Raw genomic sequence first — 20207 nt, 5'->3', positions numbered from 1 at the left:
GTAAAATCGCGCATTTTACCGCGATTTTGAATTCGCAGCAGTGTGAACCTAGGCTGAACCTCAGTCAGTTTGGACTGATCGTGTGTACAGGGCCTTAGAGGTTCCTCTCTTCTCTTTTGATACTCTGTAGCTTCTGCTGGATTTTGCTTCTAATCCCCTTGTGGAGGCTTCCATTCATGGATGGACATTTTATGGTTACGCAACCTATCACATTGCTATAATCTGTTTATATGAACTAATAAACTGAAGGACTTATGAATAAATAGTTGCGGAACGAATCATCTGAGTTTCCATTATTTCTTACGGGGAAATTCGCTTTGATATACAAGTGCTTTGGATTACAAGCATGTTTCCAAAACGAATTATGCTCGCAATCCAAGGTTTTACTGTACCTACTTTCATATACAGTAGGTGGCACTTTGCTCCAAGCACAACTACGGTAGCTAGATCATTACAACACAGGCTACTGTTATTTATTTTTTGGAATTAATGCAAGTATGACTTACCTTTTTCTATAATTGTAATTGCTTTTTGGAGAAAGCCTTTGGATGTCCTGCTGCATACATTTATTTTGTGCCTCCTTTTGCACTGTAGGATTTTCTGTAAATTATACTGTTTGCATCTCTAATTTCCATCATGAGAAAATGTTACAATCAGATAATGTATAAGTGGCATTTCCTGTACCTGGAGCATAATTTTGGGTATCATTTCACACCATTGTTGACGTTCTTTATGAATGTGTAATTCACATAGATGAGTTATTAGCGTGTATGAGATGACTGTGCATATTAAATATTGTAAGGCCGATGAATCGACCACAGCCCTGTCCACTATAAACGGTATCCTGATGACCTTGTAGCTACCTTTAATTACCCCAAAGAGCTGCCAAAAAGAGTACTTGGTGGCTAGACCCAACTTTTACCTCAGCATAACCTTACCTGAGACTGGGGCAATACCCCACCCTCCATTATCATAGGATATTGCACGGGATAGGCACGTACCAAGGCTGTGGCAGACATTTTCCAGCTTAGTGAAGAAAACCAAAAGTACATTTCAAATTAAAACAATCAAAAAACAAACAATGTGTCTACTAGCAGGGTCCCCATCGATCCCCTTTAGAGTGGGCCAGGACAGCAGGTCCCCCATTTAGTCTCATTACTCTTACCTTTTCATCTGTACATTCCACAGGCATACCCCACTTTCAAGTACACAATGGGTCCAGAGCATGTATGTAAAACAAATATACTTAAAGTGAAGCAACGCCTTTTTTCACTTCTGAATGCATGTAAATACACTAACTCTATGGGAAATCCTGGTCAGCTTGACATAGCACTGCTCCCGCAAAATCTTACATAGTTAGTCAAGTTGAAAAAAGACACAAGTCCATCCAGTTCAACCATTGACATGGCACTGCTCCCAAACCACAAGTGATGGACACCAAACTTGGGGAGCACGTTAAGGGGGCCCAGGACTACAACATAGTAGATTACCTGGGCAAGCTGGTCGACCCCAAAATTAGATATGTTGTAGTCCTGGCTCCCCAAGTTTGGTGTCCCTGTCACTTATGGTTCAGGAGCAGCACCATGTAAAGCTGACCAAGATTTTCCATAGACGTCAATGTTAAAAACCGGGAGCAGCGCCATGTCAAGCTGACCAAGATTGCCCATAGAAACCCATGTGTCTGTACTTGCAAGTGTACGTAAAGCGGGGTATGCCTGCAATGCAGTTTTTTTTAGCCAACATGTTACTTGTTATGCTGGAGCTGGGCCGACATAAAACAGAAGAATCTATTCCAGCTCTGGCACCTTCTTTGCTTTCTAGACTCTGCTTGCCACTCCTTCCATGCTGCCTCCTCAGCTGCCTGTTCTCCCACGATGGGCGGCCGCTGTACTGACACTTCCAGTCCCTCCCTCCAGCAAATATATTACTCCGCACACAGGACTCCACTTAATACTAAAGTGGGTGGCTTCAGCCAAGCCCGACTTGATCTATATGTACACTACAGGAGGGACGGGAGGGCCTATACAGTGACACTCAGCAGAGAGCATATTCAAGTTAGTACAAAAAACAGTCAACAATGGCCGCGGACCATGCCGATCCCTGATCATACCCTCTCTACCAGTGCTTTTGTTAAAGAAAATTATTCCAAAGTTTAAAAAAAACATGAGCATTTTGTTTCTAAACAATACAGAGTACACAAAGTGGTTAGCTATTCCGCCTAGCAGTACTAGGGTCATCAGTTCGAATCTCGACCACAGTGCTACCTGCACAGAGTTTGCATGGTCTCTCTTTGCCTGCGTGGGTTTCCTGTTGGTAGGTTAATTGGCTTCTGTCTAAATTGACCCTTGTATGCGAGTTAGGGACCTTAGATTGTAAGCTCCTCGAGGTCAGGGAATAATGTGAATGTATAATTAATATGTAAAGAGCTGCGTTAAGTGGCAGGGATATACAAGTCCCTGCAATAAATTACCAGCTCTCTTACACAATATTTACTCTTGGCAACAAACTGTTTTCATCTTTTGCTTCCAAAATTATAAGCAAAATCTTGGATCTTCCTTTGTTGTTTTCCAGGGGCTGTCTCAAGGAGAGCGTCGTTACATGTTCAGCATCCTTAATGTGTATGATCCAGTCCCAGCAAGGAAGCGGCTATATTACAAGCACAAAATGCTCTGCAACAGGACTCCGTCTTACTAACGTTCCAAAAAGGAATAGAATAAATTGACAATTGTAACAAGCAGTAAACTTAAATTACTACAATTGTTAAATTTAAATAGAGACATTTGTTAAAAAAAGCACCCATCATTCTCCTTACTGCAATAACAAAGTATAACCTTTTCAATGTGAGCTGAGCCCACAGACATACTTCAGTTAAAGTGTATGTCAAGGTAAATATATATATATATATATATATATATATATTTACTACACACAGTGGATATAAAAAGTCTACACACCCCTGTTAAAATGTCAGGTTTCTGTGATGTGTTCAGAATTAAGCAATCATATTCAAAAATCATGTTAAATAGGAGTCAGTACACACCTGACATCATTTAAAGTGCCTCCAATTAACCCAAAAAAAGTTCAACTGTTCTAGTAGGTCTTTCCTGACATTTTCTTAGGCCCCTTTCACACTGGGCGCAAGAGGTGAGCAGGCGGTATAGCGGCACTATTTTTAGCGCCACTATACCGTGGTTTTTACTGCGATATTCGGACGATAAAGGTGTGGTTTTACCCCCCGCAAGCAGCCGAAAAAAGGGTTAAAACCGCCCACAATGCGCCTCTGCAGAGGCGCATTGCCGGCGGTATTGCCGCGGTTTCCCATTGATTTCAATGTGAAGGAGCGGCAAAGATGCGGCTAGCAAGATTTTTGGAGCGGTCCTGCTAGCGCACTGCTTCAGTGTGAAAGCCAAAAGACTGCAGGGCACGATTTTTTTCAGGCGGTATAGCAGCACTATTTTTAGCGCTAAACCGCCTGAAAAACGTGTCAGTGTGAAAGGGGACTTAGTCACATCCTTCAGCAAAAGCCATGGTCTGCAGAGAGCTTCCAAAGCATCAGAGGGATCTTATTGTTAAAAGGTTTCAGTCTGGAGAAGGGTACAAAATAATTTTCAATGTATTAGATCAGGGATCCTCAAACTACGGCTCTCCAGCTGTTGTGGAACTACACATCCCATGAGGCATTGTAACACACTGACATTCACAGACATGACTAGGCATGATGGGAATTGTAGTTCCTGAACAACTGGAGGGCCATAGTTTGAAGACCCATGTATTAGATGGAACACAGTGAGGAGGAACAACATCTTTCAGCATGACAATAACCCAAGGTATACACCCAAAATCAACAAAGGAATGGCTTCACCAGAAGATTCGAATTTTGGAATAGCCCAAACCTGAATCCGATTGAAAATCTGTGGGGTGATCTGAAGAGGTCTGTGCACAGGAGATGCCCTCACAATCTGATGGGTTTGGAATGTTTTTTGCAAAGAAGCATGGGCAAATATTGCCAAGTCAACATGTGCCATGCTGATAGACTCATACCCAAAAAGACTTGAGTGTTGTAATAAAATCAAAAGGTGCTTTAACAAAGTATTATTTTAAGGGTGTGCACACTTATGCAACCATATTTTATTTTTACTTCCCTCCACATAAATGATTTGGATGTTGTTCAACTGAGTTGTACAGTTTATTAGGTCAGATAAAAGTTATGAAATGATTTGTCTCATTTTTTTGCATCACGAAAACCTGACAATTTAACAGGGGTGTGTAGACTTTTTTTTTTTTTTTTATACCGTGTGTGTATACACACACACACACATTTTATCCCTTTAAAAGACCCTGCAAGTACAGAAAACCAAGTGTTGGTTTGCCAGAAATGCACTCACCTTCCTTTGTTCTTTTGCCAGTACCGCCATCTTTTGCTGGGTTTGCCACAGCGGGGGTGAAACCTCCAAAATTTATGACAGCAGAACTGAACCGTTTTTGTTGGAGTATACAAATGATGAAGAAGGGGTCCCAAACTCTCTCTCTCATTAACCCCTTCATGATGTTTTAGATTGTCCATTAACCCCTGAACATTTAATAAATGAAATATAATAAAATACTACTTTACATAATAGTACTACAAGTAATATTATTCCCTCGACTACTGTAGACACTTCCCCTTGGTATCACCAGGTTATGGTTGTTGCAAGGCTGGATTTCTACAACTTAATAAATGCCCAGCAATCAGGTCTTTGGCACCATTCATGCAACTCTATGGGTGTACTCACAGACTCGCCAGAGTAGAAAGTGGTATTAAACACATATATCGTGGCTTACCAATCAAAAAAGATATGGCTGCATTAGTTTTCTTGTTTTAGGCTCTTTTTCCTCTCTGTTTTCACCCAGTGAGCTGGCCATTAAAACGTCTCCCATATTTGAATAAAGGGGCAGATTTGTACAGGAGCATTGTCAGGCTAGTGTTGGACGTACTAGCAAATTGAAGCCAAACTCCAGCTAAGGCTCAAACTGCAGTTTATTGGTGTTTTTTTTTTAAAAGCCATGCCCTGCAGTCTTCGGCTTTCACACTGAAACTGCACTCTATGTTAGCCTATGTGTCCATGGAAGTTTTTTAGCGTTAATAAGCAGTGGAGATTATGGGCTTTTTTCTGAACGCAAGAAATTTGCGTTCAAAGTGCAGTCATCTTAGAAATGGCAAGCTGCAATATAACAAATGTTAACTTTTGGACCCAATCCCTTCACGCCGACGTAATGCAAATATACAGCTTCCAGCTTCAAGGGGTTGTTTCGGGGTGAAGCTTGCAGCTTTTTAGAGATGGCGGTCGGCTTTGTTATAACAACCAATGCGGCTAATCAGCTGCTTGGCTGTTATTAAAAGCGGTGGAAGGGCATGCTGCCTTCTACGGCTCGCCCATCCCCCGGGAAGCCTAACTGACCCTATTCTAAAGGGTATTTTTATTTAACTGAAGTTGTCCTTTGACTACTTTATAGTGTATTTCCAGGATAAAATGTTAGAAGAGGGGTGGGATCAGTTTTAAGATTCAAACACCTATACTAACTATCCCAAAGATGCTCATACTTACCTATTTTCAGGGTGCTCTGTTCTGAACATGTAATCTCCCCTGCATCAGCCAGCAGTGGCTACAGGGGAGAGGATAGAACGCTCCAACAACAGCTGGAATGCCATAGCAGTGATGTCACCCATAGGCTTACTAGGAGACATTCTTTGTCAGCAATTGCTCCTCTCCCTTGAAGCCACTGCTGGCTGAGGAAGAAAGACTGATCATGTGACTAGACCAGAGTGCCCTGAGAATAGTTAGGCATAAGCATCCTTCTTCAGGGTAGTCAATATAGTTCCTATATTGACTATCCTGAAGAAGGATGCTTCCGTGTGCAAGTAGAAGTCTTATAAGCTTAAAATCACTACTAAGAGAGGGACCTTGTGTAGTGAGGTAGAAAAGAGATCCCAAATGTAAAATATGTAAACGCTATAATAATGTTACCTGCAAGGCCGAAGAAAGAAAGACAGACAATCGTAACTAGGAAAAAAAAAGTGAAGATTAACCACTTAAGACCCGGACTAAAATGCAGCTAGAGGACCAGGCCCCTTTTGCGATTCGGCACGGTGTCGCTTTAACTGACAATTGAGCGGTCGTGCGACGTGGCTCCCAAACAAAATTGGCGTCCTTTTTTTCCCACAAATAGAGCTTTCTTTTGGTGGTATTTGATCACCTCTGCGTTTTTATTTTTTTGCGCTATAAAACAAAAATAGAGCGACAATTTTGAAAAAAAATGCAATATTTTTTACTTGTTGCTATAATAAATATCCCCCCAAAAATATATAAAAAAAACATTTTTTTTCCTCAGTTTAGGCCGATACGTATTCTTCTACATATTTTTGGTAAAAATAAAAAAAAAAAAGCAATAAGCGTTTATCGATTGGTTTGTGCAAAATTTAGGGGATAGTTTTATTGCATTTTTATTTATTTATTTACTACTAATGGTGGCGATCAGCGATTTTTTTAGTGACTGCAACATTATGGCAGACACATCGGCCAATTTTGACACATTTTTGGGACCATTGTCATTTTCACAGCAAAAAATGCATTGTTTACTGTGAAAATGACAATTGCAGTTTGGGAGTTAACCACAAGGGGGCGCTGAAGGGGTTAAGTGTGACCTCATCTGTGTTTCTAACTGTAGGGGTGTGTGGCTGTAGGTGTGACGTCATCGATTGCAATTCCCTATATAAGGGAACACACGATCGATCACAGCGCCACAGTGAAGAACGGGGAAGCTGTGTTTACACACAGCTCTCCCCGTTCTTCAGCTCCGGGGACCGATCGCGGGACTCCAGGACCAGGTCGCGGGCGCACAATCACGTACAGGTACGTGATTGTGCCCCGACGTGCCATTCTGCCAATGTATATCAGCATTAGGCGGTCCTTAAAGGGGTGGTTCCCCCTAAAACAAATTTCTAACAATACATTCGGAAGACTGCTTACACTGTGGGTAGGCTGGCTTTTTTTTTTTCGTACATACCTCGATCATATCGCATATCGCCGTTTCATCCCTCGGCTTCCGGATACGAGTCTTGCTGGACCTAGTTGATTGACGTTCCTCCGACCGGCGCATACTGCGCATCACAACTTTCCGACAGAAGCCGAACGTCATTGCGCAGGCGCCGTATAGAGTCGGCTCTATACGGAGGAACGTCAATCAACTAGGAACGCCCACCGCCACAAGACTCATACCCGGAAGTCGAGGGATGAAACGGCTATATTGAGGTATGTACGGAAAAAAAAAAAAAAAAAAGCCAGCCTACCCGCAGTGTAAGCAGTCTTCCAAATGTATTGTTAGAAATGTGTTTTAAGGGGGAACCACCGCTTTAAGTGGTTAAAATGGACCACTGCTCTCGACCTTTATAGCACCCAGTGACCAACTACACTTGTGCCAGTGTCCAACACAAACATTACAGGCTGACCTTCTGTCATGGAGCCTGGGTATGGTACCCAAGGTATACACCAAGGGTAACTAATCATGAAACAGCTAGTAATCTATAAAGCAATAAGCCGTCAGATCTTGATAGGACTGTCAGTCAAAAGGAAATCGGGTGAAACATATCTTCACCAGAAGTGAAGCAGTCCTTCGCATAGGGTAACAAAAAAATATATGGAGCCAGGGTGAAGTTATATGAATACAACGGGGAACGATCCAAGCAAAGTTTCTGTGTGTCCTGTACTGCACGGTTACGATATAAACAATGTAATCTCTTTCCCTTTACAAATCTTTCTTCCACAGGGAGTACACTCACCAGATAGATGTGCAACACTATAAAATAAGGGTCAGTATGGACTTAATAAGTCATCCTTCACTATTGAGAAAGTACAGTACATCCACCACCTTATCACCGCTGGTCAGGGAACAAACCTCATTCTTGGCACTGAAGTCTCCAGGAGCCACCCTTCAAAGAAAAATATTTGCCAATGTATCATGCTGGTAGATCATTAGGAGTTTAAATGGTACACAACTTTGCTTTGTGTATTTTAATAAATTACTACACAAAAAAAAAATCTTTTTTTTATTCCTTCCTCCTAATCGGGTGACAGCTTTGCTATGCCAGGAAGACAGCTGCTGTTTTTGGTTTTCGCTGTTTTTTTTTCTGTAGCCAGTGAACTCCCCAGCATGTTATCCTATGTGTCCATGCATGCACAGGCGGTTTGCAGGGTTTTTTGACAGGGACGTTTTCTGGCTGGAAAAACCCCCCAAAACTAGTGGGTTTTAAATGAGTTTTTCAGCTGTAGAAACGCGCTTTAACTCAGATAAAAGCTACTATTCAGTATTTTTAAGCCATAAAAAAAAAAAATGAAAAACGCTACTGCAAAACTCATTCTAAAGCTTACGCTACTGGCGTTTTTATATTGTCCAGTGTGCATGAGGCCTTTAATAAGGGGCAGCTCCTGAACACTGTACTGCTGCTATAAATGAGGCTTGCTGACTAACCGAAAAAACCTTTATGAGGTGCCAACACCATCTCTTGGATTTTAGCTTATATCCAGTCAATCATTCTCCGGCTTCTGCACTTTTTAAGTCACTGACCCATAGCAAGTGGGTTCGGACCTCACTTTTGCTACATTATTGTTCTGGGTCAGTGACTTAAAATCTTGTAGCCAGAAGTCATGTTTACTATGTACAGCAAATAAAAATAGATCCTTATTAAAAAGAAATATCACATGGGAATGTATTTCATTAGTGTGACCATCTCAAGATGATACATCACATTCTACCAGTACAATAAATATATACATACAACCACAAGATTATTCTCCATACAGTGACCCACAAAAGATGTTTTCCAAGGATCTTATAAATACAGCTCATTTTCGCACAGTAAAAATAAGAATTCTTCAGGCTGTAAAATGACCTAAAAGGTCCTTTTTTGTGGGAATCGGCAGTGGACATGGAAGGGTCACAACTTCGTCTCATGTCTATAGAGAATGCATGGTAAGCAGCATCGATGAGAGGCTTGGCAAAGTTTACAGAAGTTCCCCGCTCATCCAATGTAAATGCGGTGGAAGTCGTTGGCACCAAAGGCTGCATTGCATTTGGGGCATTTGCGCTGCCGGGTGTCGTAGCGGGTCTTGACGCACTCGAAGCAGAAGACGTGGAAACACTTGGTCAAGACGGCATCCATCTTGCGAGAGTTGCAGCACGGGCAGGTGAGTCGAGACTGAGGGGGGGAAAAAAGCAAACTAATCAGAAGTGGAAACACAGACAGCGGCAGGCATACAAGGTCACTGGCAGCCATACTAACAAGCAACGTGGCAAACAACAAGATGTGTATTTATGTCCCACCCCCAAATGTTTACTCAGCCTAGAAGCTTAGAGAAAGACAGTGCAGGGCATTATGGTCCCACCCCCCTGAGCACAACGTCCTGCACTGTATTGAGGTAAAATGGCACCGATGTCATCATGTCAGCACCGCTTCTGCACCAACTGTGATGGCACAAGGCCAGAAAAGGACCCAGCACATCACAACTGAACAAAAGACACCAGAAAATGGTAAGTATATATATAAAAAAAAAAATACTGCTGGAGGGGCATCAAAGAAGGGTGGAACACATAGTACAGCTTTAAAAGAGCAGATCAGTTAGGATAGGGTCAGCTGTACCAAGTTGTAGGTCAGCTTTAACATCATGAAGATGTTGGAATCTCAAGTAGCCTTCTGCATGAGATGCCTGGCACAATCTGGCAAACAGCAAATAACATGTCCTGAGGTGGAGTGGGATGGGCATTGATTCAACTGAGTGAATCTGCAGTCTTGCAACCATTTTTAAGCTGTACTCCAGGTTCCTTTTAAAAAAGAAAACCTTGCGTGTAGTGCGATAAAAAAAAAAAACACACACACACACACACACACACACACACACGTATAAATAATTTAAGACACTGAATGGGGAAGAGGAAACATCAGACACCGCTGTAAAATATTCTTTATTATAAAATGCACAGCAGGGCTGTAGCGAGATAGAGCAGCGGTCATCAACCCTGTCCTCAGGGCCCACTAACAGGCCAGATTTTATGTATTGCCTTGGGAAGATGCAGACTCGAATACTGCAACCACTGAGCAGCAAATGATATCACCTGTGATGTATTTCAGTTATCTTGCAAACCTGGCCTGTTATTGCCCCCTTAGGACAGGGTTGATGACCACTGAGATGAGCGTAGACAAAAATATGTTATTCTTGTAAACTGCCCAAAATGGTCCTTGTACAATACACCACCTAAGTTATAACAAACACTTTCTTCTACACGTCTGCTATTAATGCTTGTATTGTACACTACACCCTTTGATAAAGAATGATGACTACAGGGATATGCCAAGACTCCGTTCCTGCCCCATAAGTGACTTTGTTATCACAGTAAAAGGTTCTGTATTTGCCTTGTCAGAATTCTTGGAACATGAAGGTAATACAGTAAATGACAGGCAATGAAAAGTTAAAACAACAAAAGCAACAAATGCGAGAGAGGTAACCTTTCACTCTGCTACAATATTATTATAAATTCTAATCCTGCATGCACCTTGCAAACAAAGCAGGTGAGGCAGGTAAGCAATATCACAGGACTTGCCTAGCAAGTTCAGCAGCAAGAATGGGCTGAAGTTCACCATCTAATATAATAGTTACATAGGTTAAAAAAAAATAAAAGCACCATCTAATTCAACCATTACAAAAAAACAAAATCAGAAAACCTCCATATACACAATCCTACATCCACAGTTGATCAAGGAGAAAAAAAAAAAAAAAAAATTACTATAAAAAGCATTTTCCAATTTACTTCCGCGAGGAAAAAGAAAAGCCTTCCTGATCCCCCAGGAGGCAATCAGATATTCCCTGGATCAACTATCCCAGAGTTATTACCTATAAATATTAACATCTAGCTATATTTTGTGCGTTTAGGCATGCATCCAACTCTTTTTTGTTTTAAACAACCGACTGAGCTGGCCAGAACTAGTTTTTGAGAAAGTATATTCCACATTTATACAGCTTACTGTGAAGAAGCCTTTACGTGCGTGGAGGTTAAACTCATTTTCTCCAGCCACCTGGTGGCTAGAGATGGCAAATATCAGTTTGGCGACATACACAGTGAGAATGGGCTAGAGAAAAAGGCTAATAGACAAAAAAATAAACAATGGACTCCGATGACAAAACCACATTTATTGCAGTAAAATTCTTAACCACTTGGTGCCCGCGTTATAGCTAAAAGACGGCTACAGTGCGGGCTTCCTTTGTCGGGAGGGCATACACGGACATCCTCTCGTTCTCGGGCAGGCGGCATGCTCTGTGGTCACAGAGTCCTTGGGACACAGCTAATCACAGACCGGGGTAAAGGGCCAATCACAGCAGGCACTTTACCACAAGATTAGCGGTCAGCCAATGACAGCTGATCACAAAAGTAAACAGAAGCTGGTAATCTGCTTCTTTGTTTTTCCTCACGCCGTCAGCACAAAGGAAAAGAATTCGAATGACATCTGCCCCTTAGTGCAGGCATGTCCAAAGTCCGGCCCGTGGGCCGAATGCGGCCCTTGTTCCAGTTTAATGTGGCCCCCCTGGTAATCTGGATGGATAGAGATATATATATATACATCTTTTGCGGCCTATTTAGATAGATACAAATAACACGCCAAAGCTCATCTCTTCACCACATACAGCCACAAAGGCAGGAGAATTCTTGTTGGGTAGTGTATTATTGCTCAAACACACTTAGGCCGAATTTTAATGGTTCAAAGAATGTCAGGCAAAAATGGTCGGCCCTCACGCATGTTCACTTCAGCAAATCTGGCCCTCTTTGAAAAAAGTTTGGACACCCCTGCCTTAGTGCCATCCAGTGCTGCTAGTCAGTGCCCTCCTGTTCCCCCCCATTCGATAAATCCTAACAATCTGGTTACTAAATTACAGATATTGGATTTAGGTTTGGACTTCATATCTGGGGATAAAATATTTTTTTATCCAATAGACCAGAATTTTACATTCATCCCTATATTTAACACTAGTGTTGCGTCTTAGTTCACTTTTTAATCTCGGTTTACTTGTGACTGCACGGCCATCCATAGCTCAAATTCTTTCAAGTTTGAAGAGGACTTGACCATAGTGGTTTTGACATATGATAATGAAACAGAGAGGAGGGTTAAGGTGTTGTCAATATGGTATTAAGATAATTTTCTACATTTGAATATAAAGATAACAAAACAAAATCAGGCAGGTTTCTAGATCCAGGCTTTTGGGGGTTCTAAGGAGCCGACATGAAGCCTGAACACATCATAATTGGTTAAGGCAGCTCAGCAGTCCCATTTCCCATGAGGTTCTTGAGGCCAAATGGTCTCCCTCAAAATCTGTGGGTGATTATTTGACATAGTAAAATAGAATATTTGTTGTATTTATGCAGAGTTTGGTATTCAAGTTGAACCATGGTAGATAGCAGACATGCAACATGTAGTTACATAGTTAGGTTGAAAAAAGACAAGTCCATCCAGGTCAACCACAAAAAAATAAACAAAATAAAAAACAGTTCAATCCCATACACCCAATTCCATACCCACAGTTGATCCAGAGGAAGGCAAAAAACCCCAGCAGAGCATGATCCAATTTGCTACAGCAGGGGGAAAAAAATTCCTTCCTGATCCCCCGAGAGGCAATCGGATTTACCCCGGATCAACTTTACCTATAAATCTTAGTACTCAGTTATATTCTGTACATTTAGGAAAGAATCCAGGCCTTTCTTAAAGCAATCTACTGAGCTGGCCAGAACCACCTCTGGAGGGAGTCTGTTCCACATTTTCACAGCTCTTAATGTGAAGAAACCTTTCCGTATTTGGAGATGAAATCTCTTTTCCTCTAGACGTAAAGAGTGCCCCCTTGTCCTCAGTGAATAACTCAACACCAAGTTCACTATATGGACCCCTTATATATTTGTACATGTTGATCATATCCCCCCCCCTTATTCTCCTCTTCTCAAGAGTGAATAAATTCAGTTCCTCTAATCTTTCCTTATAGCTGAGCTCCTCCATGCCTTTTATCAGTTTGGTTGCCCTTCTCTGCACTTTCTGCAGTTTCCTCCATATCCCTTTTGAGAACTGGAGCCCAAAACTGAACTGCATATTCCAGATGAGGACTTACTAATGATTTGTACAGGGGCAAAATGATATCTGTATCCCTGGAATCCATACCTCTCTTAATACAAGAAATTACTTTGCTCGCTTTGGAAACCACAGCTTGGCATTGCATGTTTTTATTGAGCTTATGATCAACTAAAACCCCCAGATCCTTCTCCACTACAGATCCCCTCAGTTGTACTCCCCCTAGTATGTATGATGCATGCATATTCTTAGCCCCCAAGTGCATAGTCGCCCAATTAGACAGAGCATTAAGGGCGGCTTGTAAATTGGTTAAAATAGTGGAGTGCATTCTTGGCTCTCCATTTTCCAAATCTAATGCCGCGTACACACGGTCATTTTTTGTGATGAAAAAAAAAAACTTAATTTTTTCTCATGAAAAAAAAAGACGTTGTTTTTCAAACGACGTTGCCTACACACCATAGTTTTTTCAAAATGCTCTAGCAAAGCGTGGTTACGTTCAGCACGTACGGCGGCACTCTGTTCCATGCTCGCGTAATAACTTGCTTCTGAGCATGCGTGGTTTTAAAAACGTAGTTTTAGCCTACACACGGTAATTTATGACACAAAAAACGACATAAAAAATTGAAGGATGCTCGAATTTTTTTTTTGTCGTTTTTCAGAAGACATAAAACAACGTTTTCCCCACACACTGCATTTTAAATGACGTTTTTAAAAATGTTTTTTTTTTCATCACAAAAAACGACCGTGTGTACGCGGCATAAGAGAGAACCATTTGAGATGTCTTTATAAACAAGCCTCTGAGATCAAGAATAAACTTCCAAGGTATCCTTCGTTTGCTCCCCTCCCCTCTAGTATGGTTAAGACTTTCTTACTAGGACCAATAGGATAAGAAATATTTTTCTTTCTGTGTGTTGTCTGTAGATAAGCTATCAAATCCATTGGTTTTGAGACAAACTCGCCATGTAAGATGACCCCCTTAAGACTAGTCCGTCTAGTAGCTTAGGTAACATACTTAAACAGCAATAATAAGTCAACTTGATGTGCAACTTGATCACCAGCTTTGTGAAGCAATGCAGCGGTAGTAAATATCTCATGTGCCTGGCAAAATCCACTGTAGGGGGGAGAACCAATGTGTGCAGAGCCAGATGGAGGGTCAGGTGCTTCAAACCAAAGCTCCGGTGGTGGATTGTGAGATGGCCATGGAAGAAAGATGAGCCGAGGGGTAGCCGGAACAGGCATGATTTTGTCCAAACAAGGATGGTTCCGATCAGTGCATTCAGTAACATACTGTGTACAGTATACATAAAGTATACCGCGCCGAGCCAAACACAGTGAGCGATGTATTCTATTAATGAATACAAAGCCTGCTCAGGTTGGCTTTGAGATTCAGAGAGGCGTAGGCTGATATTACAACCTCTGCCAATCAGAGCAAGCTTTGTATTCAATAATAGAATATATTGCTCGCCGTGATTGGCTTAGCGCGGTATACTTTATGTAGCTGAAGCTACATACAGTATTAATGCACATCCATTGCCCCCCCAAGTATAAAAGGTTGTCTTATACGCTGGAAAATATGGTATCTTATATGAAAACGACATAAGTAATATGACCCATTTAGGTGAACTTGTGCTTTGCAAGCTTAGCAAGAAAAGTTACCTTGAACTCTTTGATCTCCTCCATTAAGATTTTATCGCAGGTGGGCACCATATCAGGTTTTTTGGTGGATTCCAGCTTTTTACGTAGGCGGGAAATGTCCTCCTAAAAGCACAATAAAAACATGCATCAATTGCAAGGTACCAAAATTAAAAATGAACTAGGACTCAATGTGCCTTAAAGCTGGTCACATGGATCGAAATTCAGCCAATTTAGCAGGTACCAGCCGAAATTCGATCCACGCAAGGGCAGGCTGGTTGTACACAAGTTGATCTATTGATTGACTTTTGTACAAACATCCTGTTGGAAAACGTTCCCTTGATCTGCACCACTGGTTATAGCAGGCAGTACTGATCAATGTATTCTGACATCAGGGAGGTAACCCCACTGTCAGAATACCATAGTGCAGCAAGAGAATTTGATTTGAGGCTTTCGTTCAACCCCATACCAGAAATGCAGTGTCCTTATAACTGCCTGTAAATTTAACTGAAATGACAAACAATATAATCTTACTTCCCAAGTTATTTTCTGTAAAAACGGAATTCCCTCCACCATCAACATAATGGACATGGAGAGGAAGACGTGTGTGTAGTTGAAATTAGGAGAGCAGTCAGTCTAATGACAACCATGGCTCCCAACACAAACAGTACAGGGAGAGTGCCTAGCAAACATAGAACAAAAGTATTAACGTATTAATTTGAGGAATACCAAGCAACAATATATGCCGGTTCACACAGGGGCAGCTTTAAAGTCTCCGACTCTGAAGCCACCCCGCACAGCGAGGCTTGCAAACTACTTCTTTATTAGAAGTCAATGCAAGCGGCTCTGAAGTCGCCCCAAAGTAGTACAGAAACCTTTTTCTATGTTGGAGCGACTATTAGAACAGTTCCTTAGTACTGAATGGAGCCGACAGGTCACCCCAGTGTGAAACGGTACCTAAAGTTTGGGGTTTAGATATGCTTTAAAAAAAGAATTACCAGTTAGTGAAAAAGTAAAGACGTCTTACTTTTCAAGAGAACACCACTTTAAAGCCCCACTCCAGGCAAAAACTATTTTTTCCACACCTTCCTTCCACCATCTATAACCCTTCCTAACAGACTTTTTCTTCCTCACCTGGTGATGGCAGATATACTCATTTAAGTACCCCATCCAGGTCTCTTGCCATCTCTCCCCTAAGAAGACCACAATGTTGGCCATCGAATAGGAAGTGTCCAATTCACGCAGGCAGTGACATGGACATCCAAAGAATTACCCTTCCAGGAAGTAAACAGAAGAGAAGGTTTATGGAAACTGGCTAAAAGCCTGCTAGAGCTGCCCCAGAATATACCCATATAATTCTGCCCACTCTGAGACTCCAGTTTTTTTTTTCCAAGGAGTGATTCAAACACACAGAGGGGAGGGACCTGTGTCTTGTACTGTACACCAACATAAGGATTTTACAGGCAAGTCAAAAATACTATTTTAATTGTACAATACAGGACACAGTGCTGGCATTTTTAGACCATGGGATGTACCCTAGCAATAAAAAAGGGTGGGCAACAACATAGAACCGCCAACAGGCCCACAAGAAAATCAATGATTTAATCTCTTCCCGCCAACATAGCAGGTGGGCTGTTTTCTGTGCCGAGCGCATGCACCCTGAGCGCTCCCAACACACTCACTCATGGGGACCAGAAAGTCCCCGATGTATACTTGTGATCGGGAACTTTTCAATTGTCTGACAACTGACAGTCAATCACAGCGGTCACATGACACAAATGCCCACCTCAGCCTCCCGGCATTTAGAAGTTGTTAAAGGGTCAGGAGGCAGCAGCTAGAAGATGTTAAAGAACCCAAACATACTCATAACAGCTTGAAATGCCTTGTGGCTGAAGATCACCTCCGCTGAGGCCTTAACATCCACCTGGCAGGACTTGGAAAATATGTGAACTGAGGACCAGGTAGTGGCCTTACAAATCTGGGATACAGATGCTTGATGCTGAAAAGCCCAAGACACATCAACAGCCCTGGTGGAATGGGCTCTGATACGAAAAGGAGGAATCCCTTTAAGGGCATAGGCCCTAGAAATTCATTCTCTGATTCACCTTGCAATGGTGAAATGGGTAGCAGGGTGTCCTTTACAAAGACCTCCTGGTAAAACAACAAGGGACTACCAAAGTAGATCATGAGAGCCCTAAATAAATTAAAAAACAGTGCAAGGCAATGTCCTTGTCATGTTTTGGAGCAGGACATGGGGAAGGGAGGACAATGACCTCATTGAGGTGAGAAGAGACCACCTTAGGTAAAAATTAGGTTTTGCTCTCAAAACGATGTTGCCCTTTAAAACAAGAAAAAGCTTTGAGGCCAGAGGTTTCGGGAAGAGAATGGATAAGGCAGAAACCTTGAGCGTACTCAGAGCCAGTCTCTGGTCTAGAGCAGACAGAAGAAAGCCCAAAATACATAAAAATATTCCCTAGGGTCTGGTCATCTGTCCTCGCACCATGCATCAAGGCATTGCCACTGCCTACCTTCCATGTTTCAGGGCTGTCAACTTTACCTGTGCTCTCTTATAGTTGAAGGAATCCTTTTCCCGACCAGCGCTGTTCTCTACAATCTCCTTCCGCAGGTCCTGTAGCTTCTTCTGTGACATGTCCAATTGACCCCTAAGTTCTTCTGCCTGCTGGGAGGCCTCCATCGCCTGGGAACAAGATACGAATCAACAGAGATAGCAAGACAAATCCTATCAACAAATATTACCATATTCTGAGACAATTTTCTTAAGCCTGGGTTCACACTTATGCAAATTGAATGTGCTTTCCCCACATCCAATTTGCATGTCAGGAGAGTGTAACCAACTTTCAATGGTTGGGAAATCCTATTGAATCGCAGCAGACGACTGAGTGGTAATGTAACCAAATAGCTGTGATTGATCATGCATCATCTCCACTCACCAATGTGACAAACAATACACGCTCTAATATCGTATTATCAATATAGTGTCACTGCGTAGTCCCAATCCACAGATGTACCCAAACATGGTCATAAGATTCCCAAGCTGTTTAAATATTGGAATCTAACACAAACTAACGAATTTACATTAAATCTTGTTCCACTGATTGATTAACAGTACTAACCCACCTAGCCGTTTGCTTGCACCTTGATTACAAATCAAGCAACTGTATACTAGGACAACTACCATCCAATTCTCAAAATCCCTTCCTCTTTTCTGGTCAGAGAATTTGAGGACTTTCTAGAGGACTTATTTTTTTTTCTTGATCATTAAGAATTTTTGGACAAGTCAAGAGTACCGGTTTTATAGCTAGCTCAATACAGTCCCGCCTTTTGCTCTCATTAAAATCCCCTCCTCCCAGGTATTTCCCTCCCCCTCCCTCCCACACTCGCCCAGTGTCCAGCCAGCTTACTAATCGGCACCTATTGGCATACATGCAGAAGGGGATCATCAGGGAAGGCAATCCCCCAGATGTATTGATTAACCCACTACCTGCAATTACTTAACACATTATCTTCTGTGCCAATACTCTTACTGGCTGAACACATACACGTCCGGACCATGCTGTTATTATATGTTTGTGTGTATCTTGTTAGTCTTGCTTGTGATTTTGTATTCGATAATCAAATGTTCCATTTAGATTACCTGAAATTTTCCAGTTCAATAATTGCTGTACTCGCTTTTATATAATACTTTTGATACTATTAAAATATATTTTGTATTAAAGTCATTTTTGATCATTCATTGCTGCCTACAGTAACCCCTTTAGGCCCTTCGGCTGGCCGCAATTTCCCAATCCCCCCTATTCCTTTCCTTTTTTTTCAGCTTTCAATGGAGCCTGTGCACACACTTCCTACAGGTAGACACAGGAAATTAAAAAAAAATGTAATCAAAAAAGTTAAGTCAGGCTTGACTTTTTACATGCTAGGTGGTAGGATTTACATACTGTGAAGGATATGCTTCAGTGTAATTCTCCCTGCTTGTTTAATGCGGTGTGTGTGTGTGTGTGTGTGTGTGTGTGTGTGTGTGTGTGTTAGAGGGAAGGTGATTTCAGGTGTGACTCACTCCTCTGCTAACAGGCTGTTGAAATGTTAATGACCCTTCCTCAGCCAGTCCTATTTCAAAGGGTAATTGATCTATTGTGTGTGTGAAGGAGACCTGTGTTTACTGTTTTTCTGTGATTAGAAGTGGCTCATGTTAATTATTCTGATTGCTTCATTGTGGTAATTATCTCTTCTATATGTGGGGCCAGGCTGTCTAGATAATGTATTCTGTACAACTAGTAATTAACGTCACTGATGTCATTATCTAAAGAAATGTCTTCAGGGTCGACTCCGAAGTGTCTACCTATCATCTGTATGGGAGCCCCCACTGTGTGAGGGGGCAGAGATTGTCATTGTAACAGTTTTGTAAATTACATATAAGCTGTGTGTTGTACCATTAAAGTCTGTCTTGTTCCAGCAGTAAGCGTGACCCATGTGTGGCTTATTGGGCGATTCCAGGAATATTCCTCCTCGTGGAATATTGGGCGATTTTCTTTATACGGAGAAGGGAAGACTTTGACGGGGATATCATTCTACTACCGTCACACATACAACTTAAATTTCCATATGCTGTAGAGCAAGTAACCGCTCCGCTCTTTTTGCATTATTTCATCATATGCTCAGTTTAAGTTGCCAAGAGCTGGGTCACTATTACTTTAAAGTGCATGTAAACCACAATAACCTTCTCTTTTTTCAGACCCTTTTGGTCTGTTAAATATACTGTTGAAAGTGTTTTGTTACAGCTGTTCCATTAGTGCAAATAAATGTTGATCATGACAAATCTTGTGAAGTAATACATTTTTGTGCCATCTGCCTGTGCTACACTTTCATTAACTACACTGTTCCCAGCTATCTCTGAGTAATAAAAACCACCTCTCCCCTCTAACAAATAACACAGCACCTCTCTAGTCATTGGCAGGATCACCATGTGAAAATATTGGGGGGGGGGGGGGGGGGGGGGGGAATGCAGCCATCACATCTAACACAGCTGGTAAGTTGTGAAATATAATATTTTTTTCCCTTGGAATTTAGACACACTCTTAGTAAAACAGTTTTTGGGGAGTTTTCCCTTTTTAATGGAAGCTTGTTGAAAAATGCCTTCTAAAGTAATTAAGAAGGTGCAAAAAAAAAAAAAAAAAAAAAAAAAAAAGGGTTACCTTGCGCTTGCTGAGGTCCAGTGCCTGAGTGCGCAGCGTCAGCTCCTTCTCTCCCGTGGTGATGCTGCTCTGTAGTAGGTGCTCCTTCTCTTCCAGCTTGCGCAAGACCTGCAGCTGGGCATCCACCTATTATCACAAGACACAGGGAGACAACCATGGGAAACAGTGAGAACCAGAGTAGGTAAAATAGAAGCAGATCAAACCAGCTTTAGGGCCCGATTCACACC

At 41.8% G+C, this 20207-nt stretch overlaps 1 protein-coding gene across 2 annotated transcripts in view; it reads right to left on the bottom strand.

The window, feature by feature from the left end:
- Positions 1 to 8718: 8718 nt before the first annotated feature.
- The window catches only part of RNF20 (ring finger protein 20), a 66764-nt gene continuing 55275 nt past the window's right edge, over positions 8719 to 20207 (bottom strand). For both annotated transcript variants that reach the window (XM_040320986.1, XM_040320987.1), the window contains exons 17-20: positions 19981 to 20106; positions 17328 to 17468; positions 14795 to 14896; positions 8719 to 9232 (exon numbers count right to left, since the gene is read on the bottom strand). In XM_040320986.1, the coding sequence (XP_040176920.1) occupies positions 9056 to 9232; positions 14795 to 14896; positions 17328 to 17468; positions 19981 to 20106 (546 nt within the window). In that variant the 3' untranslated portion in view covers positions 8719 to 9055. The remainder of the gene's footprint in view (positions 9233 to 14794; positions 14897 to 17327; positions 17469 to 19980; positions 20107 to 20207) is intronic.

Source organism: Rana temporaria, chromosome 8, assembly GCF_905171775.1.
Source record: "Rana temporaria chromosome 8, aRanTem1.1, whole genome shotgun sequence".
Lineage (NCBI taxonomy): Eukaryota > Metazoa > Chordata > Amphibia > Anura > Ranidae > Rana > Rana temporaria.
This window is presented reverse-complemented; position numbering and strand designations above follow the sequence as displayed.